Source organism: Sminthopsis crassicaudata, chromosome 4 (genome assembly GCF_048593235.1).
Source record: "Sminthopsis crassicaudata isolate SCR6 chromosome 4, ASM4859323v1, whole genome shotgun sequence".
Taxonomy (NCBI): domain Eukaryota; kingdom Metazoa; phylum Chordata; class Mammalia; order Dasyuromorphia; family Dasyuridae; genus Sminthopsis; species Sminthopsis crassicaudata.
The window spans coordinates 238,617,923-238,641,389 of NC_133620.1; the positions used below are offsets into that span (position 1 = coordinate 238,617,923).

The following is a 23,467-nucleotide window of genomic DNA, read 5'->3' on the forward strand; positions in this document are numbered from 1 at the left end:
TTCTCTACTCAATACATTTCCTATTGCTTCTAGAATCAAAAACAAACTCTTCTGTTTAGCTTTTAATTCAACTATTAAGCAAGAGTGAACTTGGGATAATAGGGATATTCTGTGTGTACATAGCCTCAAGGAGAAAATTAAATTGGAGAATCATAAATTGGGTTGAGAAATGAAGGAGAATTGAATAGGACTGACCAACACAGAATAGACAAATGTGGTGTGAGCTCTATCAGAGAACTGGCTGAACCAGTTGACTTAAGGAAGCTGACAGATACTAAACTGGGAGGTTTGGAGAAAGATAAACACATGAAAGCATGGGGTAAGGAAGAGAGACACAGAGACAGAAATTTTGGAAGAAGGACAGGGAAACAAACAAAAAAGATAAACAAAGGGAGACAGAAATATTGGGAAACAGGAGGCAAGGATGAGTTTATATTATAAAGAATAAAATAGACCTTTTTGGATAGTTTTTTTTTTCCTATGGTGTTCTGAAAGTATAGGTTTGGTATACTTTGCCTGATATAGTAAGACAAATTTATGGTTTGTTTTTTCCCATGTTGGCTACTATAGATTTCTTGGATGCTTACTGGGTGCTTAACATTCTGGCCCATTCTCACTTTCCATTCTCTTAAAAGCCAGTAGAAAAATAGCATTCTTATGGAATCAGGAGTGTTTTCATTTCTGTTGGAATAGATGTCAGTATCTGATAAAGGAATATAATTTAAATATAAAAAGAAGAGAGATAGATAAGTGTCAACAAAAAGCTTCCTATTTAAATAATAAAGCCAAGTCACATGAAGAAAAGCTAAAAATAAATCAAAAGCAAAAGCAACAATTTTGACAATTTGGATTACATTTTTAGATGATATACAAATATGACCCACAGAAGGTAGAGTCTGGTAATTCTGTTTGATTTCGAAGCCAGTTTTTTTTCCCGGCTTTGGTACTGTGATGATCCTATGTGTACTTATTCATCTTTTGTTGTAATTTGTAGAGAAGGTACTGATTGCTTTGGTAGATGTAATCCCCTCTGATGGGATTATGACTCATAAATAAATATACCTAGCTGTTATGTTAATATAGGGGCATCTATAAATGCATATTCTTTTCAAGGTTTTTCTTAAATTATTTAGTGAAAATTTAATAATGAATAAATAATAAATAAAATTTTATAGTACTATAAGGTATGTAAAGAACTATGAAGAGATCTCCTTTGATCCTTACACCAACTAGGTGAGATAGGCAACATAAATATTATAACTCCCATTTTATAGATGAGAAAACAAAGAGAATTCTCCAGAGTGAAAGAGTTGGTAAACATCGGAAATTGGATTTAACTCTAAATACAGCCATTTTATTCACTGCCATATTGGATCTCAGTATTCCAAACAAAATCTATAATCATATCTGAACTTAATGTTTTATATTTCTGCAGTACCTTTACCTCGTCCTAGAGGTTTGAAACTCACAGATGTTACCCACAGCAGTATGAATGTCATCTGGGATCCTGCTCCTGGCAAAGTACGAAAATATATTGTCAGGTATAAAACGGAGGAAGATGATGATGTAAAAGAGGTAGGTTAGAAATTACTAAGATTTTGAAAATTGTTGCTCTTTTTAGTAGTTGATTAAATAAATGTTGCTAAGATAGCTTTTGGACACTTGCTATTCTTTATAAGATGATATTGAAAATATGGATCACAAACTCCTGTTAGAAGTAGCTATTTATTTTTCTTTTGTGTTGTGGGTAGGGTTATATTAATGAAACTTATTTTGGAAATATGTCTTAAGTGCTGTTGACACAATTATAATCCTTATTTTAAAGGAGAATAGCAGCAACCCATCACTAATTATATTATTGCCTATTTTAAAGTGCTTCTATAGCCCCTATAAGCCTCTTCCTCAGTTTCTCCTCTAAGCACATGCTTATTGTTTTTAGAACAAAAATTCTTAGTTATATCACTGGTCTTTCATGTTGTATGAATTTCAAAGCTTCAATGTTAACCACGAGAAACTTCTGAGAGTCCAAGTGACTAGAAAAAAATTATAGGTATTTTTGCTTAGTGGTACCTATTAGAGTCAAAATAGCAATTTAAGCATTCAGAGAGAGAGTGAAGTGATGCCTCTTTATATTAGATTTACTATCTGGCTACCATAAGTATCATATAGAAGGAGACTTGGTTTGAGAACTAGAAAATGAGTATACTTTTGACTGAAATTAGCTAGTTGGGTAAGTAACTTATTTTCTCTTTATTTCATCTTTGTCCTTCATAGAATGAGGACAAGTCCTAACTTATACAAAAGGCTTGCTATGAAGGTCAAGCAAAATACTATATATAAAAGTACTCTAAAAATAGAACAAAATTATTTACAAGCAAAATTTTTTTTTGTAAATGAAAAATTATTAGGTGGCTTATACTTAGAAAGGCTTCATGACCCACAAGGATTGTACAACTTCGTGATGATATCATCCTCTGAAGTCAAATCAAGCCGACAAACATATATTAGCTACTACTATGTACAGAGCATTGTACTAAGTTCAGGGGATACAAAGAAAGTCAAAGTATATCCTCAAGGAGTACACAATCTAATGAATGAGACAACATAACAACTATATACAAATGATATCAATAAGAGACTGTTTCAGAGGAAAGACTCTAAGATTAAAGGTGACTGGGAAAGACTTCTTAGAAAAGGTAGGATTTTAGCTAAGATCTGAGGAAAACTAGAGAAATCAGGAGGCAAAGATGATGATGAGGGGAATTCTGAATATAGGAGAAAGCCAATACAAATGTCTATAGTAGGGAGAAATGAGAAATTACAAGGAGACTGGACAGTAAAGTGGGGGAGAATTAAGATTTTTAAGTATTTAAAGAGCTTACCACCTTATTCATCACTTTCTCAATTTTCAATGCTCCTTTCTCTACCTTGACTGAGGGTGATTTCAAAGAAAATTTGCCTCAGGTCTGATCATTGTTAATCTTTTCTGATATCATAATTCCATTATTCTAATATGTTCTGGGACAATTATATGATTAGAAGCAAAATTCTTTAAAGAAAATCTACTCCTGTTTTTATTATAGGTGGAAGTAGATAGATCAAGGACAAAGACTTCTCTTGGTGATCTGATTTCACAAACACTCTATGAAGTCAATGTTGTAGCAGTGTATGATGAAGGAGAATCTCCTCCAGTGATTGCTCAAGCAACTACACGTAAGATAAGACATTTTTTTTCCTTTAAGACAATTGGGAAAAGAGTACATTAATAATTCATGTAAATAAAAATATGTGAAAGCAATTTATATTAAGTTGAATACATGTGACACAGCTATTTCATATAGCTATTTTTCTCCTAGTTATTTTGAAATATTTTTAAATCTGGAAATTTCAATATAAAATTATGAATACTGGCTGAATGATTCATGTTTAATAATTAAGTATTACTAATCTATGTAGTTTAGTAATTATTTATTTAGTAATTAGTAATTAAGAGTAAGTAGTTTGTGCAGCAGATAGAGTTCTGGAGTCAGAAAGAGTCATCTTTCTGTGTTCAAATTTGGCCTCAGACACTTATTAACTGTGACCCTGGACAAGTCACTTAACCCTGTTTGCCTCATCTGTAAAATGAGTGGAGAAGGAAATGGCAAACCACTCCAGCATCAATGCCAAGAAACATGAGGTTTGGATATAACTGAAATGAATGAATAGCAAAAATTAGTAATTAACTAATGTTATCTGTGGCTAACAGCCAATGGTTGAAATATTAGGAACCAGTTCTGAGCACTAAATTTTAGGAATAGCATTGATAAGCCAGAGAGAAAAATAACTAAGATGGTGAAAGATCATGTCATGTAGGTCATTTGAAGAAACTGGAGAAGTTTAACTTAAGGAAGAGATAGTACTTGCTAAAGATAGGATAATAACTTTTTACATATTTGAAGGACTATCATTATGTGGAATAGATTTGTCCTTCTTGGTTATATAGGAGAAAATAAGTAGAAATTACAAAGAGGAAAATTTAGACTTGATATAAAAAAAAATTCATATCAATGAATGATGTTGAAAAGCAGAATAGGCTGCCTTGTAAGATTGTGAGCTCCTTCCTGGTTTTCTTCAGAGAAAGGTTGAATAACCAATTATAAGGTATGTTGTAGAGGTGACTCTTGTTTGGATATGGATTGGACAGATTGTTTTTTTTTTTTTTAAACCTTCTAATTCTGAGATTTTTTTTAAAAATCTGTGACAATAAGAAAGTGTTGGTGTGGTTGCAATCTACCTTTAGTGGATAAAGTATCACTCTGGAAAGATCATAAAGATTCATTAAAGTATTGAAATACTATGGGGAAAATATAATTTTAAAATATCATAATAATTTAGAGCCTTAATAACGATTAATTGGCTTTTGTAATTGTATTTGCTACAGTGTTGTTCTTTATTTTGGTCAGATAGAAGTTTGGTGGTCCTTTATCTCAATGGAGTTTTTTATTTGAATTATTAGAGACTTTTTTTTGGTGGTTTTAGACATTGTGTAATTTTCATTTGTTGCTAAGTTACAGAGGTTGATGGAAAATTAAAAGAAAGTTCAAGGAATCTTCCAGATGTCCATAATTATTTTAACAGGAGTCTTACTATGGTAGCTAATAAAATGTAGTTGCTATTGGTTGAGCTCTTAGCTGTCTTTATACCTCCTAGCTTTGTTATCTGTAGCCTAGTTTATATGCATTATATTTTATTTAACTTTTTGTTTAAAGTTATATATCAATTAAAAAATTTAATTGTGCATTTAAATTTCACTATTATGTATATAATATCCTTTCTCTATGCAAATTTCTGGATAAAATGTGTTGAATTTTTGGTACTGGGAAAAGTATAACAATCTACTCATTGGTAGATCAAATTGAGTTAAGCTCAGTTTTCTTTTCTAAAAATAAGATGTTCTGTGGTTGTAATGTATGCATTCATTATCTCAGCTGACATTTATATGACTTTTTAAAATTTAAAAACAATATTTACACAGTTGAGTCTTGCACTGAACCTCTGAGATAGGTGCTACAGATATTTACCTCTTTTTCACATGAAAAAACAAGTCTCAGAAAGGTAAAATAATTTGCCAATGGACACATGCTAATAAGTATCATAGGCAGAAGTCTAGCTTAGGTTTTGCTTTTTTTTTTTGCCTCCAATTCAATCCAATATCCATTATGCTAATAGGCTTTATTATTAGCCTTTTAAAGTAGTGAAACAATATTTGTTTACATTTTGGAATCGGAAGCATGATTTCTGAAGATCATAAGCAAAACTCATATCCTTTATATTATCATCTTAAAAATTAAATGTGTGATATATGTTCATGTCTTTTCATTAAGCAAGATAAGAACATAATATAGAATAATAAAACATTACTAGATTTGATCATTCTAAATTATGAGAGGGCTGAGAAGAATTTTATTAAATTGTTGCATTAAAAGTTCATTGGGATGATTGACAGATGTACATATATGTACAAATAGACATATGACTTAGTTATGCATAGGTTTGTTTGATGGATATGGGTTTGATGGATAGTTCAACTGAAGGATCATTTGTTGATATCCATTGGAAATTTAAAAAATTATGTTGTGTTCAGTCTGAGGAATAGGAAATTAGATTCATGGTTTCATTGACATAGGGAATTCCTGGATGAAGAAACTCCCTCTGCCAATTCATGTTGGCACCTTTCAATGATTTATAATCTTGAGAGTTGCCTAGATCCCCAAGAGTTGGAGTGACTTGCCAAAGTCATACAATCAAATATATGTCAGAAGTGAAAGTTTTCCTAACTCTGAGGCTAGTTTTCCATTTACTAGACTAAATTATTTCTTAAACTGCAGGCCATATTAAAAAATACCCTGGTCTCTCCTTCCAATAGGTCCCGTTCCTGCGCCAATTAATCTGAGGCTTACAGAAGTTACACCAGATAGTTTCAGAGGGACATGGGATCATGGAGCTTCAGATGTATCTCTCTATAGAGTGACATGGTCACCTTATGGAGCCACAGAAAAAATGGAGGTAGGACTGACTGGTATTTCTTATTAGCTTGGATCACATTTTGCCTTGTTTTGAAAGGTAACATTATTACTCTTGTCAACCTAATGTTTTCCCTAACTATGGAGATTTGAGACTATTGCATGAGAGAGATGAGTCTGGCCAAATATTTTTAAGAACCCGTCACTGTGTATATGGTTCACTAATTTTAACATTATGGTGAATTTTGTTTTTGTTTTTTCTTTTCTCTTAAGACTATCTTAAATGGTGATGAAAATACTCTGGTTTTTGAAAATCTGAACCCAAACACCCTCTACGAAGTTTCAGTTACTGCCATTTATCCTGATGAATCAGAAAGTGATGACCTTACCAGCAGTGAAAGGACATGTAAGCTTGAGTTTTTTAAATGCAATTTGGTTTCATATTCTTCATCGTTAGAATTCAAGATACATATGTAATTTTTTCCAAATACTTGTTTTCTCTCTAGTGCCTGCAATACCTGTAACAACTCTAGGTAAGAATTTGAATTTCTATAATTTTCATCATTTAAAAAATCAAAATGACAACAGAATCATTTATTTAAGTCAATCTTCCTTTATTTTAATATCAATTGGCTTTGAATGGGGGCTTTTCTTAATGGGTTACTCTTGGAAAGAGTGAAGTTTATTGATGAATTACTTGTTACTAACTAATTACACTTACTTGTTGATAGGAAATCAAGCCAAAATTCAATCCACAGTAAAAGCTTCCACTGATTTCTGTGTATGAGCGTGTGTGTGTGTGTGTGTGTGTGTGTGTGTGTGTGTGCGTGTGTGCGCACATGTGTACATGTAGGGGTGCAGAAAGTGGGATGGTAGAGTGCATATATTTTTATGGGAGGATTAGGTTGTGCTTTTGAATAATCTGCTTTGGGCATTAATGACTGTATTTTCAGCTCCAAAAAGTGGTCCACGAAATCTTCAGGTATATAATGCAACATCCAAAAGTTTGACTGTTAAGTGGGATCCTGCAAGTGGGCGAGTGCAGAAATACAGAATCACTTACCAGCCTTCCACAGGGGATGGGCCTGAACAAACGGTAATTAAGTTGACAAAGACTTTCATTTGGGCCAGTTTATCTTCCTTTTTTGCACTGAAATTTATGAGTTACAATCTTTGGCCAGATATTTGAACTATTCTGCTTAGTAAATTGTCTTATATAATGAAATCATTAGATGTTTTCATGACAGATTGTAATTTTCTTCCATGATGTCAGCTAGAAATTAGAAGACAAACCTTAACATAGTCAAATTACCCAAAGCAATATCTTTTAGATCTATTACCTATGAATCCATTTAAATATTTTAAAATTTATTTTAGCATTTGGAATTTTTCTTTTTAAAATAAAATAGTGAGTTGAACTCAATGGTTTCTGAGGTTTCTTCTAGCTCAAGAGATAAAACCTTATAATTCTATGTTTTCATTATGTAAAGTCCATGGTTTTCAAGTTCCACAATTACTGATCTCTATGTGAAGTACAGTTCATTTTATGTATCCCATTTGTTTCTCTGATATTTCAAGAGCTGTATTCTCATCTTAGCATTCTAAAATATGGTGAACAATCCTATGATTATTTCAAAAGTCATATTTGTACAATATTTTAGGGTAAATTTCAACCCTTTGAGTTAGATGTTTTAGGTATTAGTTTTCTTATTTTATATGTGGAGAAACTGAGGCTCACAGAAGTTAAATTAGTTGGCCCATATCAAAATCTCAGATTTTAGCTCTCATCACCTAAGTGCAGTACTTTTTCTACTTAAACATTTTAATGATTTTATGTATTGATCATATGCTTTCAGTCATTTTTTGGTGATATAAACTAGAGATAAGATATAAACTTATATGCTCAGAGACATAGGAACCTTTGATTTTATATTTCAATCCCCTCATTTTGTAGATGAGAATCTTGAGACCCAGGAAAAAGTGACTTGGGTAAATTCATTCATTTCAATGCCTGAGCAAGGCTGGAATATTCAGATTATTTTGATTCTAAGTTTGGTACTCCAAGTTTGTTTTTGTTGCCTTCTTATCATAAAACTCATTTTCATTCTCTTGTCCATCCTCTATTTACTTGGGGGCTATATATTCTACAATTATATCGGACTTTGCCTTCAGGTGTTATATTTGGATAAAATGTGGCAAACTAATTTCTTTTAAGGTGTCATTAGTAGTGACCTATTTAGGCATATGTGTGCTTCAATTATTTGGTTACTTAAAGGCATAGATTTTTGACAGGTACTTCTTCTATTGGCCAGTAGGAGAGGTACTTTTGATTAGGCAAATTTTCTTGGATTTACCAAATTGGATTTATTAGAAAGAAATCTATCTTGCTTATAAAACTATCTTTATTCCTTGGCATATTTTCAGTTTTTTGTAACTATGTATTTTTAAATATGTCATGTAATTATAGTGAGTTTTCTCTGATAACATAAAAAATGTGATTGATTGAAATGACATTAATTTCTTTTCTGTTAAAAATGGTTATAATGTTTCATTGAGAGACTTATCTGAAATTTAAAATACTCCAATGGATGAGTACTAAGTTAAAAACATCTGGACTGGAAATAAAACATCCAGATGTCCAAATGCTTACTCATTGTGGGCAGCTCTCCATTTTCATGAGACTTTAATTAGCATGGCATAAACATGTGAATTCAGTAGACGTTAACAAAATGGACAAATTTTCTTTCAACAGCAAGATAACTAGATGGCCTTGAGCATTGAATAAAAATCTAAGCTCCAATTAGAAGAAATTGAAAGACTTCATACCACAAGACTGGTATCATGAAATTCACTATAAACCATTTTCTAGATGTGGCCTGGCAAGTGTTACTCAGTTGGTTTACTTGGTGAAGGCTGTCGGTGTGGCTGGGTTTTTTTCCCCTAATATTTTTTTCTGGAAATGCCAAGGAATTTTAAGGTTGGCTATGATGGTCTACTGGATGAGCTCTGGGCATGGAGTCAGGAAGTCATTTTCCTGAGTTCAGATCTAACCTCAGACACTTACTAGATGTATGATCCTGGGCAAGTCACTTAATCATGTTTGCCTCATTTTCCTCACCTGAAAATGAATGGGAGAAGGAAATGGAAAAACACTCCAGTATCTTTGCCAAGAAAACTCTAAATGGGGTCATGAGAAGTAAAACATGACTGAAAAATGATTGAACCAGTAACAAACAAAAAAGGAAGGATTTTAACTCTTTTGCTTAATCATTTTTGTATGGTTCTGAATTACATTAAAAAAAGGTAAAATGTAAGAATGAGGCCAGTCCTCAATGGTGTAATATTTCTAAGATCATTCCATTCTCATGGATGTTGAAATTGGGTGGTATCTTAGATTATGAAAATATACCTTGAGAGACTAGTTTTTTTTCCCCAGAATTTAAACAAATCACACAATTGGAAGATTTGGGAAGGGAGAGATTAATAAGAAAAATTGCTGTTAAAAGTGAAACTAATTTAAAAAAGCAATTTGATGGCTGCTAAATTACCAGTGACTTTCTGGTAATTTAGCCCTGAATTATGTTTTGGCTTGAGAAAATGAGATCCCTTTTTCAGGTCATAGTTTCAAGATTGATATCCTTTCCATGTTTTGAGATTTATATTGTAAATTTTAAATAAGGTTTGCTGCTAAAATATGAGAAGAACAAGATTTTAACCCTCTATCTCTGTTTGATCCAAGACCACAATAGGAGGAAGGCAAAATAGTGTGGTTCTACAAAAGCTGAAACCAGATACCCCATACTCAATTACTGTCTCATCTTTATATTCTGATGGTGAAGGAGGAAGGATGACTGGCCGAGGGAAAACCAGTAAGTGAGCCCAATTTTCACTGTTTTTTCACTGAACTTTCTTTGGAGTAAAATCACATCTTTATATCAGATAGTGCTTGACTGAGTTAAAGCCTATAGCACTGATTCAGTGAGGGATGATCTTTCTATTTTAAAATTTTAATTCCAAATTGTACTTACTAAAGAGAAATATTGTTGACTTGAATAAAACATTTCTTTCATTGATTGGTTTAGTATGAATTTGTGATTTTATTGGTGTGGGGGAACTCCTAGTATAGAAAGAAATTCTGTCCACTAATTCAGTTCATTAATACTTCTTTCATTTATAATTGGTAGTTGGTAATTGAAAACACAAAAAAAACTTTCCTTAAGTCACAGAATTGTGTCAGAGAAAATATTTTAAACCAGTCTTTTAAACCAGTCTTTTCTAACTCTGAAGCCGGGGTCTCTAACCACAATACCATGCTCTCCCCCTTTTTATTTTGGTTAGTTTTTTTTTTAAATTAAAACTAAAACAACAACAAAAATTTCTGGTTAAAAGTATTTTGTTGGGAGAAATAGTATTTCAAGGCAGTGTGGAAAGGAAACACTGACTCTAAGTTACCAAAGGCTTGTGATTAATGTGCCTTATTGATAGAGCAAAAAGGAAATATACTCAATTGTGATTTATGCATCTTTCAGAACCTCTCAATACCGTGAAGAACCTAAGAGTCTATGATCCTTCCACCAGTACACTGAATGTTCGATGGGATCATGCTGAGGGCAATCCTCGTCAGTATAAAGTTTTCTATGCACCAACTGCAGGTGGTCCGGAGGAATTGGTATTATTCTTTTGAATCTTATTAGATTTCACAGAAATCACTTAAAACTGAGCTAAAAATTATCCAGTATATTAAATGAAAGTAAATAGATAGTTTCTGGCTCACTTAATAGATTTTTGACAAAGAAATATGTAGGTGGGAGAGGAGAGAAAAGTTAATGGTATAGAATTAGGTTATAGGCAATTATGACCCTCCTGCTCTGTTCTCCAGGAAATAACAGACTCTCAAATATGTTCCCCTTCACAGTGTCCTGACACTATCATATAATGGTGTAGTGGTAGATTTCTGGGTTTTGAATTATCAGAAAAGGAAATGTGTTCTATCCTTTCAATAATATTTTAAGTCCCAGCTTCTTAAACTGTAGTTTGCAGCTTAATCTGGGATCTCATAACTGAATGTAAGAATTGCAAAATTATAGTTTATTGTCAGTAAATGTTGGATTTGTATACCTGTTTTATATATCTACATACCTGGATCCATGTAAGAATATCTTGAGTGAAAAGGAGTTGTGCATGGAAAAAGTTTAAGAAGCCTAGATCTAGGTCATAGGATTTAGAAGCAAATTTCTAGTGAGTCCAACACTATCATTTTACAGAGGAGCAAACCAAGTTCCACAGACATAAAAATATTTCCCCAATTACAGAAGTTACAGTAAGGGGGAGGACCAAGATTCAAATTCAAGTTCTTAAACTTTGTTGTGAGGATCAAATGAGGTGAATATTTTTTAAAGCATTTAGTACAGTGCCTGGCAGAGGATAAGTGCTACATAAATGTTAGATTAGAATTATTCCCATTGCACCTTTCCTCTTCTTTATAATGTTAATATTACCTTTCATTTCTTTTTCTCTGATTTTAGATTAACCTGAGCATCAAGTATCTGATACATTACCTGGTTTTGTTTTAGTTTTGTTCCTGGTGTGTGTGTGTGTGTGTGTGTGTGTGTGTGTGTGTGTCTGTGTGTGTCTGTGTGTGTCTGTGTGTATGTTATATAGAATCCTTAAATATCATTTATTCCAACTCTCATTTTTATAAATGTAATTTATAAATACAATTTATAAATTAGGTGGTCACATAGATAATAAGTAGAATGCACTCAGGTTGAGGTGAAGATTAATTCATTTAATAAGATTTTCAAGTTTAATTCTTTATAGATAGGACTGTATAGATTTCCCTATTAGTAAAGTTGAGTGCTTTATGTTTCTTTTAAATTATTAGGTAACAACTCCAGGGAACACAAATTATGTGATTCTGAGGAATCTGCAACCTGACACACCTTATACAGTTACAGTAGTTCCAGTTTATACTGAAGGGGATGGTGGACGAACTTCAGACACTGGAAGAACATGTAAGCTTTTAAAAATGTATTGAAATAGTGCTTTTTTTTTTTTTTAAAGGCAATACCCATTCTTGGAATAACAATTTGAGCACTGATAGATTACTGGCAATTTGACATATTAATGTTTTGCTTTCTGCCTTTGAAATATTGCTAATAAGTGTTTTATAGTGGCTACTTATGAAAACACTATAAATGGTTGAAATCTGTCTAAACTGTCATTTGATTCTGGTTTTCTGATGAGCCATTTCTTGGCATTAAAGTACCATTTCCTTCTCTTTTCCATCAAAGAAAACTAGTTTCTATCGCTTTTTGTTTTTCTTTTTGCTGTCATAGTATTAAACTCTTGTTGATATTTGTGTGCCTAAATTTCTCCACTTTTTTAGTACTTGGTATTGGTAAAAATGAGATTACAATTCTGAAGTGACCAAAAAAATTCTTTGGGAGAAGTTTGAAGTTGTTAGATAATAGCTGCGCTTTTGGGTTTTCTTTCAATTGAAAATGTCTCTATTTTTATTTGCTGAAATTAGCAGGGTCAATTAAAAATTGACTATTTCCTGACTCTCTAAGTCTTGATTTCTCTAAGCCTTTTCCTCACAGTGTGTGATACTTAGTAGGTGCTCAATAAATTTTTGCTGAGTGAATGAGTGAATGTTGGAAACTAGCTTAAAGGTAATTAATGCTCAGTAATCTAAAGCTGTGAACATTCCTTTTCTTGTGGTCTTCTTTTTAAAATTAATAATAGCGATATAATTACAGGTGTTGATATTGCATTTGAATTCCTCTCCTTCTGCCTTCTATAATTTTCTGTTTAACAAACATCTGGGTTATTTTGGCAGGATATTTTATTTTACCTTTAAGAAAAAAAAATCATCTCTTGCGCATATTCATTACTCTGTTCCTCTTTGAGACAGTACTCCCAAATAAGTGAGTTAAGTTGGCTCAGTTTAGGGGAAAGTTGGACCTAAGGGTTTTAAACTTGATTCAGTTCTTAGGAACTCTGAAATTGAAGGAGAGCAATATTTTATCCTATTGTGGTTTGTGAGCCCTGGCAGTCTACTAATGCAGACTTGTCGTGTGTAAACAGAATTAAGAAATATGGTCCCATTTTCCTTTGCCTAGTGGTAAGAGGCCTGGCAAGAAATGTCCAAGTATACAATCCTACGCCAAATACCCTTGATGTTCGCTGGGAACCTGCACCCGGACCTGTCCAGCAGTACCGTATTGTGTATTCTCCCCAGACTGGCACAAGGCCTTCAGAATCTGTAAGTAATTTTGTCTTTTGAAAACTCAGCAAGAGATTTCTGTGGACCACGTTGCACCTCCTGCCATAAAGACTGGCCAGTAACAATAAACCAATTGTGAGCATGGCATTGCCTGCAGTGGAAACATCATTTCCAGATGAGTGTAGTTATGTGGTCTTATATTAGACTCAGAGTGAACAGACCACAAGCATGCTAGACTCTACATGGAGGGATCTTTTGTTGTATTTCTAATGAATTGGGACAGGTGTAGTCAATATATGGAATATTAAAGAAGGGCAGTCACTGGAAAATATGAGTTAGTTATCAAATGCAAATCTTATGTGATTTAAGGAGCTTAAATGGACCGTTTGAAATACTGATGAAGCAAGCTAATGTTATAATGTTTATAGATAGGACTGTATAGATTTCCCTATTAGTAAAGTTGAGTGCTTTATGTTTCTTTTAAATTATTAGGTATGACTTGTGAATTACCTATTTATTTTTCAAGTGTTCTTTTTATTTATATAACTAGAAATATACTATCAGAAGTTGACAACCTTTCTCTTGACTGGAAAGCTATTTGATTTAATTTATAGTCACTGTACTTTTCTGTTGTGCTCTGGCAAATATGTTCATTTAATACTCATGCAAGTTTTAAATTTGTGTCCACATGGTACTAGGACACTTAATTGAAAGTCAAATGGGAAAATAATTAACCTAGCTGGCAAGGCATGACAAATGAGTCCATGATGAATGACATTCATTCAGTTAAATATGAATAAAGGAAACTTTGTTTTCTATAAGTTAAAGTTTCCCAACTGTTTAGCTTTGCTCTCTCCCTTATATGCTACAAACATGCTGTGGACAGCTCTTGCCCTTATCAGGTATATAGTACTGAATGTGAACATTCTCATTTGTTAATCCTTAGTTAAAAACCCCAACCCCCAAACTAAAACCAACAGCAACAAAAAAATTTACCCACGAAGTACAATATTATTGGAAAGTCTTGATTATTAACAAGCAATGGGATGCAATTGAAGCTACTTAGTCAGTGGCAAGTATGTACGTAACATTTTTTGGAAGGTGATGTTCCCAAGAACAAATTGAATGTAATAGTATGAAAATAGCAAGCCAATAACAGAAAGTGCAGTTAGCACTTAACTGATCTGGGCTAAAGTCCTTTGTTATAGGTATTATGATGAGTTGAGAAACATGACTTGGTAAGCATTTGGGTTGTCATCAGATTAACTCTTGGCATTGTTTCCCCTTCAGATTGTAGTACCAGGAAATACCCGCACTGTTCAGTTGGAGCGCCTAACTCCAGATACACCCTATTCTGTGAACATTGTGGCTGTGTATTCAGATGGCGAGGGAAATCCCAGCCCTGCTCAGGGCCAAACATGTGAGAAAAAAGTCCTTTTTGATCTCAGTTTCCATGTACTTAAGTGTAGCATTTCTTAGAGAGATGGCGTGATCTTTTTTTTTTTTTTTTTTTTTTTTTTTTTTTCCAAGCAGTTGTCAAGTAGAATTCCTACACTGGTTCTGCTAAGATGTTTTCAATGTCTGATGTCTGTGCTGAATGCAATTGGCGCTGATTTTTACATTGCTGCCACTTGGGGCTTAAAGCTAGAAGGCCTTCTCTTTGAGGAAGTTTTTCTTTATTACTTCTCATTTTCCACTCCTAGTTCTTTTTCCCTTTGGCCTTTCTACATAATAATTCTTCCTCTTTAAACAAGAACCTTAAAAAAAAATCTAAGAGTTTGGACTGCATTGGTCTCCAGAATAGGTTGTGGAGGTCAATGGCATTGGAGTTAGAAGATTTAGATTCAAATTCCAAATCCAATATTTACAAGTTTTGTTAGTTTCTATGAACTGTAGGGATTTATTATTATATATACAATACAATGATATAATAATTATAGGATGCAGTATAATATATAAATTATAATATATTTTTTGATATTATATAAAATATTTTATTATTAAATTATCTCTGGATAATATAATACCTACACTATTACTATTATCACAGTTTAGATTGTGAGTAAAGTGTATAGTAAGCCTTAAAATCCTATAAAAATATTACAACAATGACATAAAAATTATTGTTTTTTTCTAGGTCATAAATCTTAGTGAGGCTATAGTGACAAAATGTTCTCTGCATTAATATTGATGACAACCTTTGAGATGTAGCAGTTTATAACTTTTATCAATTTATAATGAGACTAGTTTACAGAAAGTCATGTTAAGTTCATATAGTTCTAATTTCTCATCTTAGTGATGAAAAAACTGAGGCTCAGAGGACTTGTCCAAAGTCATGGTACCAGTAAGGAGTAGACCCAGGTCTGAAACTCAGGTCTCTTTACCCCCAAGTCATCATTTCTTCTACTGTACAATGCTAAAGTGCTATCTGTGATTTACACATAGAGATGCATATATGTTATCAACAAGCTGGAAGGCCAATGAAGAAGTTATTGAAATAGTAAAAATTAAAAGAATGAATCCCTAAAGTGGGAGAGTAGCAACATCAGTAGAGATTGAGAGATATTATCGAAACAGAAATGAAAGGATTCAGCAAGTGATTGAAAAAGGCTGAGGTAAGGGAGAGTGAGGAATTCTATATAACAACCAATCTGGGAATCTGACAGACTAGGGAATTGTGGACATTCATTAGAGGGCAGAATTTTTGGGGGAATAAGATAATAAATATAATCAATGTATTAGGATATAATTGGTCACTTAGTATCTTCCAGGTATTTGTGGAACACAAAGCCAGAGATGACAGAGTTAATGCTTTCTTGAAGCTTATATCCTTGTGGGAGAGACAATATATAAATATATTGGTAGATAAAAAATACATAAAACAAAACAAAAAGTAATTTCAAGGGGATAGGGAAGACTTAGTAACTGAAGAGATCAAGAAGACCTTTATACAGATGAAATAACTTAGGGATTTTGGAAGATGAAGGTAAAAGAGGGAATGACTTTCAGGAATGGGAGACAAGGCAAAGCCAAAAAAAAAGAGAAATAGGCTGTCACATGTGAAGAAATGTAAGAAGGAAAATTTGACTGAACTATAGAGTATATGGGGGGAATAATGTGAAACAAGGCTGGAAAGATAGCAGCTAGGCAGTCAGTGCCTTTAATTAACATGTAGATAAGTTTGTAGTTGATCCTAGAGACAAGAGGGATTTATTGTAGTTTATTGAGTTGGGGAAAAGCATAGAAAATTATTTAAGAACATCATAATTTAAGAACATCAAGCTCTTAGTGGAGGATAAGTTGGAGTGGGGAGAGATTTGAAGCAATCTAATCAGGAGGTTATTACAATAGTATAGGTCAGAGACTATAGCCCTAAATTGTGATTGTAGACATATGAGTAGAGATGTGAGTGATATTGGAGAGGCAGAAATGAAAAGATTTGACAACTAATTGGATAAAGTAGAGATGAGTGAGAGTGAGGAATTATATATGATGTAAGGCATGGGCTTGTAATAACTTCAAGGGACATTCAGAAGAAGACAGTTTTAAAGGAAAGATATAATGGATGGATGTGTTGAGTTTGAGATGCCTATCAGACACCAATTCAAAATATATCTAATAGGCACTTGGCAACCCCAAACTGGAGCTCAGGAAAGAGATTATATAGGTTTTAAAGCCATCTGGGAAATGGTAATTAAACCCATTTGAACTAATGTAATCATTAAATGGGAGAATACATGGAAAAGAGAAGGTACGGGACACAGTTAAGAAGCTTGTAATAATATAAATAATAATATAGCAAAGAAGACTGAGAAGGAATTAAAAAACCATGAAAACCCAAGAAAGAAAAGTCTCCAGTCAAATATTTTGTCATTAAAATGCCACTTGTGAGTAGGGATTGTTTTGTTCTTTATACTTGTATCTCCAGACCTTATCACAGGCCAGGTACATAGTAGGTGTTTGATAAATGCTGGTGATTGATTAAGAGAAGATGATAGTCAACAGTGTCCAATACGTTAGAGAGGTTAAGGGAGAAGGCTAAAAAAAAAGGCAAATAAAATTATTCATACTTGGGAGAGAGATGAATGATGAGATTGAAAGTCACATGGTAAGAGCCTGAGAAATGAGGGGGAAGAGAGGAAGTAGAGACAAATAGTTTAGACCAATTTTATTTACTTTAAGCATTCTATTAAAACTTTATATTACATAACTGTCTTTCTCTGATGTCATAGCTAGATACTCAGTCTTGGGGAATTTCCAAACAGTAAAATATCTCAAATGATAAACTGGAACTAATCTTCTTAAACTTTGTTATGTAGTGCCACGAGGTGGGCCAAGAAACATGAAAGTCTTTGGAGAAACAACCAATAGCCTTTCTGTAACATGGGATCATGCTGATGGACCTGTTCAACACTACAGGATAATTTATTCTCCTACTGTTGGTGATCCAATTGATGAATATGTAAGTTTTCCTAGTATTTTTTGAACTATGTAAAAATCATTTATAACACTTCAGTTATTTTCAACAAGCATTTATTAGTTCAGAGAAAGAATATCTTTTCCCAGGTCAAAATATAGCATATATTTTTAAAATCTATTTTTGCATTTGTCTTTTAGACCACTGTACCTGGCAGAAGAAATAATGTAATATTACAACCCCTGCAAACAGATACTCCATATAAAATTACCATTGTTGCTGTTTATGATGATGGGGATGGTGGACATTTGGTAGGAAATGGACGAACTGGTAAATTTCTCTTTCTTTCATTTTTTTTGGATAATAATCTGATTTTTTTGTTGATGTAAAATAAGACTCTTTAATTATTAGAAAAAAATATTGACCTTAATTGATTAAAAGTGTTAGATTATTGTTTTCATGGTAGAAAAAAAGGATTTATTAATAGCCTTCATGAAAATCTATAGAAATTTGAATACTTTTATCTTGATTTTGTTGGTTTCATTTCTTGTGTGCAAGAACAATGTAATTTGCTCATAATGTTGTTTTTGTGACATCATTGTCTCAATGTCTAATTAGTTGATTATTTTAGTTATTTTAGTAAACCACTTATCAATTTAATGAAGCCTCAAATATTTGCACATATAAAAATGAATCAAAATGGCCCTTTGCCTTATAATTCTATTTTTGCTCAGTACCACTTTCACTGAACCTATTAATCTTAAAATGAGTCTATAACTAAAAACTCTAAAGACAATTAATAAAAATTGGAGGTATATAGGATTCAACTTGGATGTGTACAACTAGAAGCTCCTATGTTTTGAATTCTGTTGTATTCTATAAGAACTGGTAAAGTGACTTGACTTCAAAGACCGGCTATTTGTGCTTCCCTAAATCCTATTCATTTTTTCCTAAATAATACTGACAAGACTAGGATTTTCCTTGATTTAAATAGAATAGAATGTAAATTCTGATGAAACATTAAGCGCATTCGATTGGGTACTGCTTCTGTTTTTTTGTCTTTACATTCCCAGTGCCTAGTACTATGCCTGGCTTGGAGTAGGTACTTAACAAGTTCTTCAAGTTGTAAGATAGTTGCCCATTCTGCAGAAAAAGGGCTAAATTGAAATGTAATCCAGCCCAGTAATTTCAGAAATATGTTAGTGTGTAAGTTTATCTATAAGGGATTGTGAAAAGTAAAATGAGAATTATATTTTATTTTATATGGAGGAGGATTTAAAAAATTCATATCTCTTGGAATCTTTGATTTCTAAGGATGTTTTAGGGAGAATGGAAGTTTTTACAGTTTGAGTTTCCACCCATGCAATGAAAACCATCAAAGGTTATATTTTTATAGTAAAAGTTAATTCATTCTATTCCCTTTTTTGAGAAAAAAAATTGTACTGATCACTGAACACTATTCCCCTCCTCCCCTGTCATAGTAGGAATAGTAATTCAATTCAGTACTAGTTGAAATGCCATTAAAAGCATTTAGGAATAGATCTTCTTTAAGCATGAGCCCAGACTAGTGATATAATAGTATGTATAGTGACATAAACACAAGAAGGGGAGTTTGATTTAATCAATTTAATCAATCTTTTAATTTTGATGTATAATCTTGGGTAGGTCATAATGCTTTTAAGCATTTGATTTACCCTTTGTAATATGAGAGGTATTGGTAGCTTGCCACAAGGAAAACAACTCTAGCTACATGTGATATTGATGGATATACATCATTATCAAAATTATATATATGTGCACTAGAAAAATAATGTAATTCATATTTCACTGATATTGTGAGTAATCTTTTTTTTAATGTATGGGTTGGTAATGATGGGGCCAAGTAGTCTGTACTTTTCATTAAATGCTTAGCATGTATCAAAAAACCATGCACAGTACCAAGGAAAATGTGTAGGTGAATAAGATATATTTTATGCCCTGAAAAAGATTATAATGCAATTGAGGAGATGACACATGGATATTAAAGGCATATCTGACACTACAAATGAGTGTGTGATAAGTCTCTAGTGAATGATACAGACAGGAAGTGTGATAAACTTTAGAAGCAAGGCAGGTCACTATTTATTGAGATTATTAGAGAAATCTTCATTTAGGTGGCAAGACTTACAGGATAGATAAATTTCAGTGAGACAAATATAGTAATAGAATAGTTAAGAAGGGAATAATATTGTCTTAAACAAAAGCACCATTGCAAGTACCATTTCCTTTAAATATGGAGAGTGAAGAGGACTCAGTAACCATCTTTATTTGGAGTTGAGACCCAGACAGATGGTGTTCTTTCATGTCATATTTGAATGTGTCCCGGAACTGGAACTATGTGAAATTAAATCCATACCCATGGGAAGATTAAACAAAAAAAATCTGCCTTGCCAGAATGTCTTGGCCCTTGGTATAGTTACAAAGATTCAGTCTTTAGTTATAGAATAATAGAGTTAAGAGGTGGAAGGAAAATTTAGTCCAAATGGTAGTTAAATGAGAATCCCTAACATACCTTATAAGTGATCACCCAGCATTTTTTTTTGGATATCTCCAGTGAAGATGCGATCGCATTATCTTCAGTTAGGCTTTTCCATTTTTGGATAGAGCTCATTGTAAGTAAACTTTTCTTTATATTTATCTAAATCTTCATCTTTGCATCTTTCCCTGAATTATGTCTAATTCTGTTGGACCAGTTTCCCAAAATGGAACCTAGAAAAGAGAAGACTTTGTCTGGAGAAAACGTGATAGCTGTCTTTAAGTATTTTAAAGATAGATTAAATTTGCTTTACCTGGCTAGAGAGGGCAGACCCAGGCGCAATGTGTGGAATGTTTGGAGGCAGATTTTGGCATTACATAAGGACTTTTTTCTAACAATTAATTGGATCTATCTAAGGATGGAAGGGCCTATTCCATTAGATAGTAAGTTTCCCAGAAGAAGACATCTTTAAATGCAGGTTTGATTATCATGTGGGACTGGTATTGAAAGGATATTCCTGGTGATGACCAATTGGATTAAATGCCTGTAATTCTAGCATTTTCTGATTCTCTGATGAGATAATCACTAAACTCCTTTTTATTAACAATTCTAAAATATATTTAATGTCATAAGTGACTTCTAAATTTCCTTCTTATGATTCTTTGCCATAAAATTCCAGTTGTAGAAACCAACAAATCAACAAGCTTGTATTAAGCAACTTCTATGTACTGGGCATTTTTCTGAGACACTAGAGATTTTTAAAAAGTCATATTAGTAGTGTCTCCTTTAAGGAACTTACATTCTATTTGAAGAACAATATGTACACATTTACTTATAAGCATAAAATATATTAAATGAACACAAGGTAGGAGGTGACACTTGAAAACTTTAAAGGAAACTAGAGATTCCACAAGGTAAAAGAGGTCATGGGAAGGACTTCTAGGGAAGGACAATAGCTTATGCAAAACCATAGTCATAGCAAGTGTATGGATGCCATGTACATGGACCAACAAGTAGAAATGTGGCAGAAATGTGAAATGCATGCAAAGCTGTAATTTTAATAATAATAATAATTTTAATAATATGACCAAAGTGGTGAATTGGAAGCAGAATATGAAGAACTCTTGATTGTCACACTGAAGATGTATTTTATCTTAGTGTCAATATGCAGCACTTAGAGCTTACTGAACAAGGAACTAATATAATCAGATCTGCTTTAGGGGTATCATTTTGAAAACTGTATGGAGAATGAATTGAATAGAAAAAATGTCTCAATTTAGAGAGCTCTTTTAGAAGGCTGTTGCATTAGTATAAATGAGAAATAGTAAATGCCTGATTGTGAGGGATATTCAAGAAGTATTCAATAAGAGTTGACTTTAGAAAAAAAGAGACAGGGAGTGAGAAAGAGTGAAGAACTGAAGATTATTCCAAAGTTGTGTGTTGAAAGGAGGGTTGTTCACTTTATAGAAGAAATAAGAAAAGGAGAAGATTTGAGAGAAAAGGATAAAAAGTTATTTTAGATTTGTTGACTTTTCTATGCCTTTTAGGAGATCTATTTTGAATATCCTCTAAGGAGTGGATAGTGCTGAACTGGTGCTCAGGAGAAAGACTACAGCTAGATATATAGATCTTGAAGTCATTTGTAGAGAGATAATAAACTCTTGGGAATTAATGATATTACAGAAAGAGACACACACACACACACATACACACACAGAGACAGTGAGATATACAGAGACAGCCAGAGAAACACAGACACACAGACACAGACACACAGACACAGACATAGACACAGACAAGCAGAGTGCCATGGCCAGGATAAAGTGTGGAAATGGCCAGACAAATAGGAAGAGAACCATGAGATAAAATATTATAAATAAACATGAAGAGAGGAGGCAGAATCTATGATGAAAGTGCAATCCACAGAGTTCAATGGTACAGAGAAGTCAAGAAGAATGACAATTGAGAGAAAATCTAATAAATCTGACAATTATATTATTGTTAACTTTGGAAAAAAGAGTTTCTGTTAAGTGATGAAGTCAGAAGCTAGATTACAATAGATTGAGAAATAAAGGGAGAGAGGAAGGGGAGATAATCAACATGGACAGCTATTCCCCCTTTTATTTTAGGAGCTTGATTGAGGAAAAGAGAGATATATAAAATTATGATTTGATGGGGTAAAGAGAAGGTTAAAAATATTTTTTAAAGACAAGGGAAGACCTGGGCATGTTCCTAGGAAACAGGGAAGAAACCAGTAAATAGAGAGATTGAAAATAAGAAGGCAATGTAATCAAAGATAATTAGAAAGGTAGGATTTGGCAAGAAAGGTTACCTCTTTATCAGAGACTAAAGGAGGAGAAAAAAGTAGGGTAGTGATTTTAAAAATACAGAATAGGGGAGAAGAGGGAGCTCAAGGCAAATGGCTTCTGTTTTCCCAGTTAAGTATGAAGAGATTCTTTTCTGAAAGAAAGGTAGAGAGACAATGGTTTAAGGGTCTTTTGGAGAAAAGAAAAGATTTGGAATTTCCTCTGTAATGAATGCATTAGGAAGTCAATTAGGAAACATTAAAAATTTGAGAATCTTTCCTCACTGGGAGAACAAACTCTGAAAATCAGTGTTTCATATTACTTTATTTGTGACTTTGTGTTCTACTATTCTGTTCTTTCTCTTTAATTTACTAAATTCAAAAAAGGGGGGGAATGCCAACTTCCTTTAATGGTTATGAAAGAGAAGTACTTTTACCTTATTTGTTAATGAAATGCCAATAATATTATAATAAATTATGATGTATGTTATTTATTTTCAGTTGGACTACTTCCTCCTCAGAACATACATATCACTGATGAATGGTATACCAGATTCAGGGTTTCCTGGGATCCTTCACCCTCTCCGGTTCTTGGTTATAAAATTGTATATAAACCAGTAGGTAAGAAAATATTGGGATAATTATGAAGAGTGTAAGAGGCAGTCAGTGTATAGAGGGAGTCAGGTAGACTTTTTTCTTCAATTGTTTAAAAGTTCAAAAGTGAAAAGTAGCTTTTCAAGGTACTAGCCCAAGATCCTATCTTTTGTAACTGTATGCAAATGAGTCTTTTTTTAAAGTTAAACATGTGCAGTCCTTTAAAGTATATTTCCATATTTGTCATGTTGTGCAAGAAAAGATGTTCTTTTTATTTAAATATATCAAGAAAAATATTCTGGTCTATTATACATAATAATTTAATTTAGCTAGTATAAATAGTGTGGGGATGATAGGAATTTTACTGTAATCAAGCATATTATTTAAGTGATATAAAGCATTC

At 32.9% G+C, this 23,467-nt stretch overlaps 1 protein-coding gene across 5 annotated transcripts in view; it reads left to right on the forward strand.

Annotated features, from left to right (window-relative positions):
* The window catches only part of COL12A1 (collagen type XII alpha 1 chain), a 140,453-nt gene that overhangs the window by 70,463 nt on the left and 46,523 nt on the right, over positions 1–23,467 (forward strand). For all 5 annotated transcript variants that reach the window (XM_074310486.1, XM_074310484.1, XM_074310487.1 and 2 more), the window contains 14 exons: positions 1,436–1,575; positions 3,084–3,213; positions 5,909–6,048; positions 6,279–6,411; positions 6,512–6,538; positions 6,959–7,101; positions 9,745–9,874; positions 10,535–10,674; positions 11,890–12,019; positions 13,130–13,272; positions 14,524–14,653; positions 17,553–17,695; positions 17,851–17,980; positions 22,972–23,091. In XM_074310486.1, the coding sequence (XP_074166587.1) occupies positions 1,436–1,575; positions 3,084–3,213; positions 5,909–6,048; positions 6,279–6,411; positions 6,512–6,538; positions 6,959–7,101; positions 9,745–9,874; positions 10,535–10,674; positions 11,890–12,019; positions 13,130–13,272; positions 14,524–14,653; positions 17,553–17,695; positions 17,851–17,980; positions 22,972–23,091 (1,779 nt within the window). The remainder of the gene's footprint in view (positions 1–1,435; positions 1,576–3,083; positions 3,214–5,908; positions 6,049–6,278; positions 6,412–6,511; positions 6,539–6,958; positions 7,102–9,744; positions 9,875–10,534; positions 10,675–11,889; positions 12,020–13,129; positions 13,273–14,523; positions 14,654–17,552; positions 17,696–17,850; positions 17,981–22,971; positions 23,092–23,467) is intronic.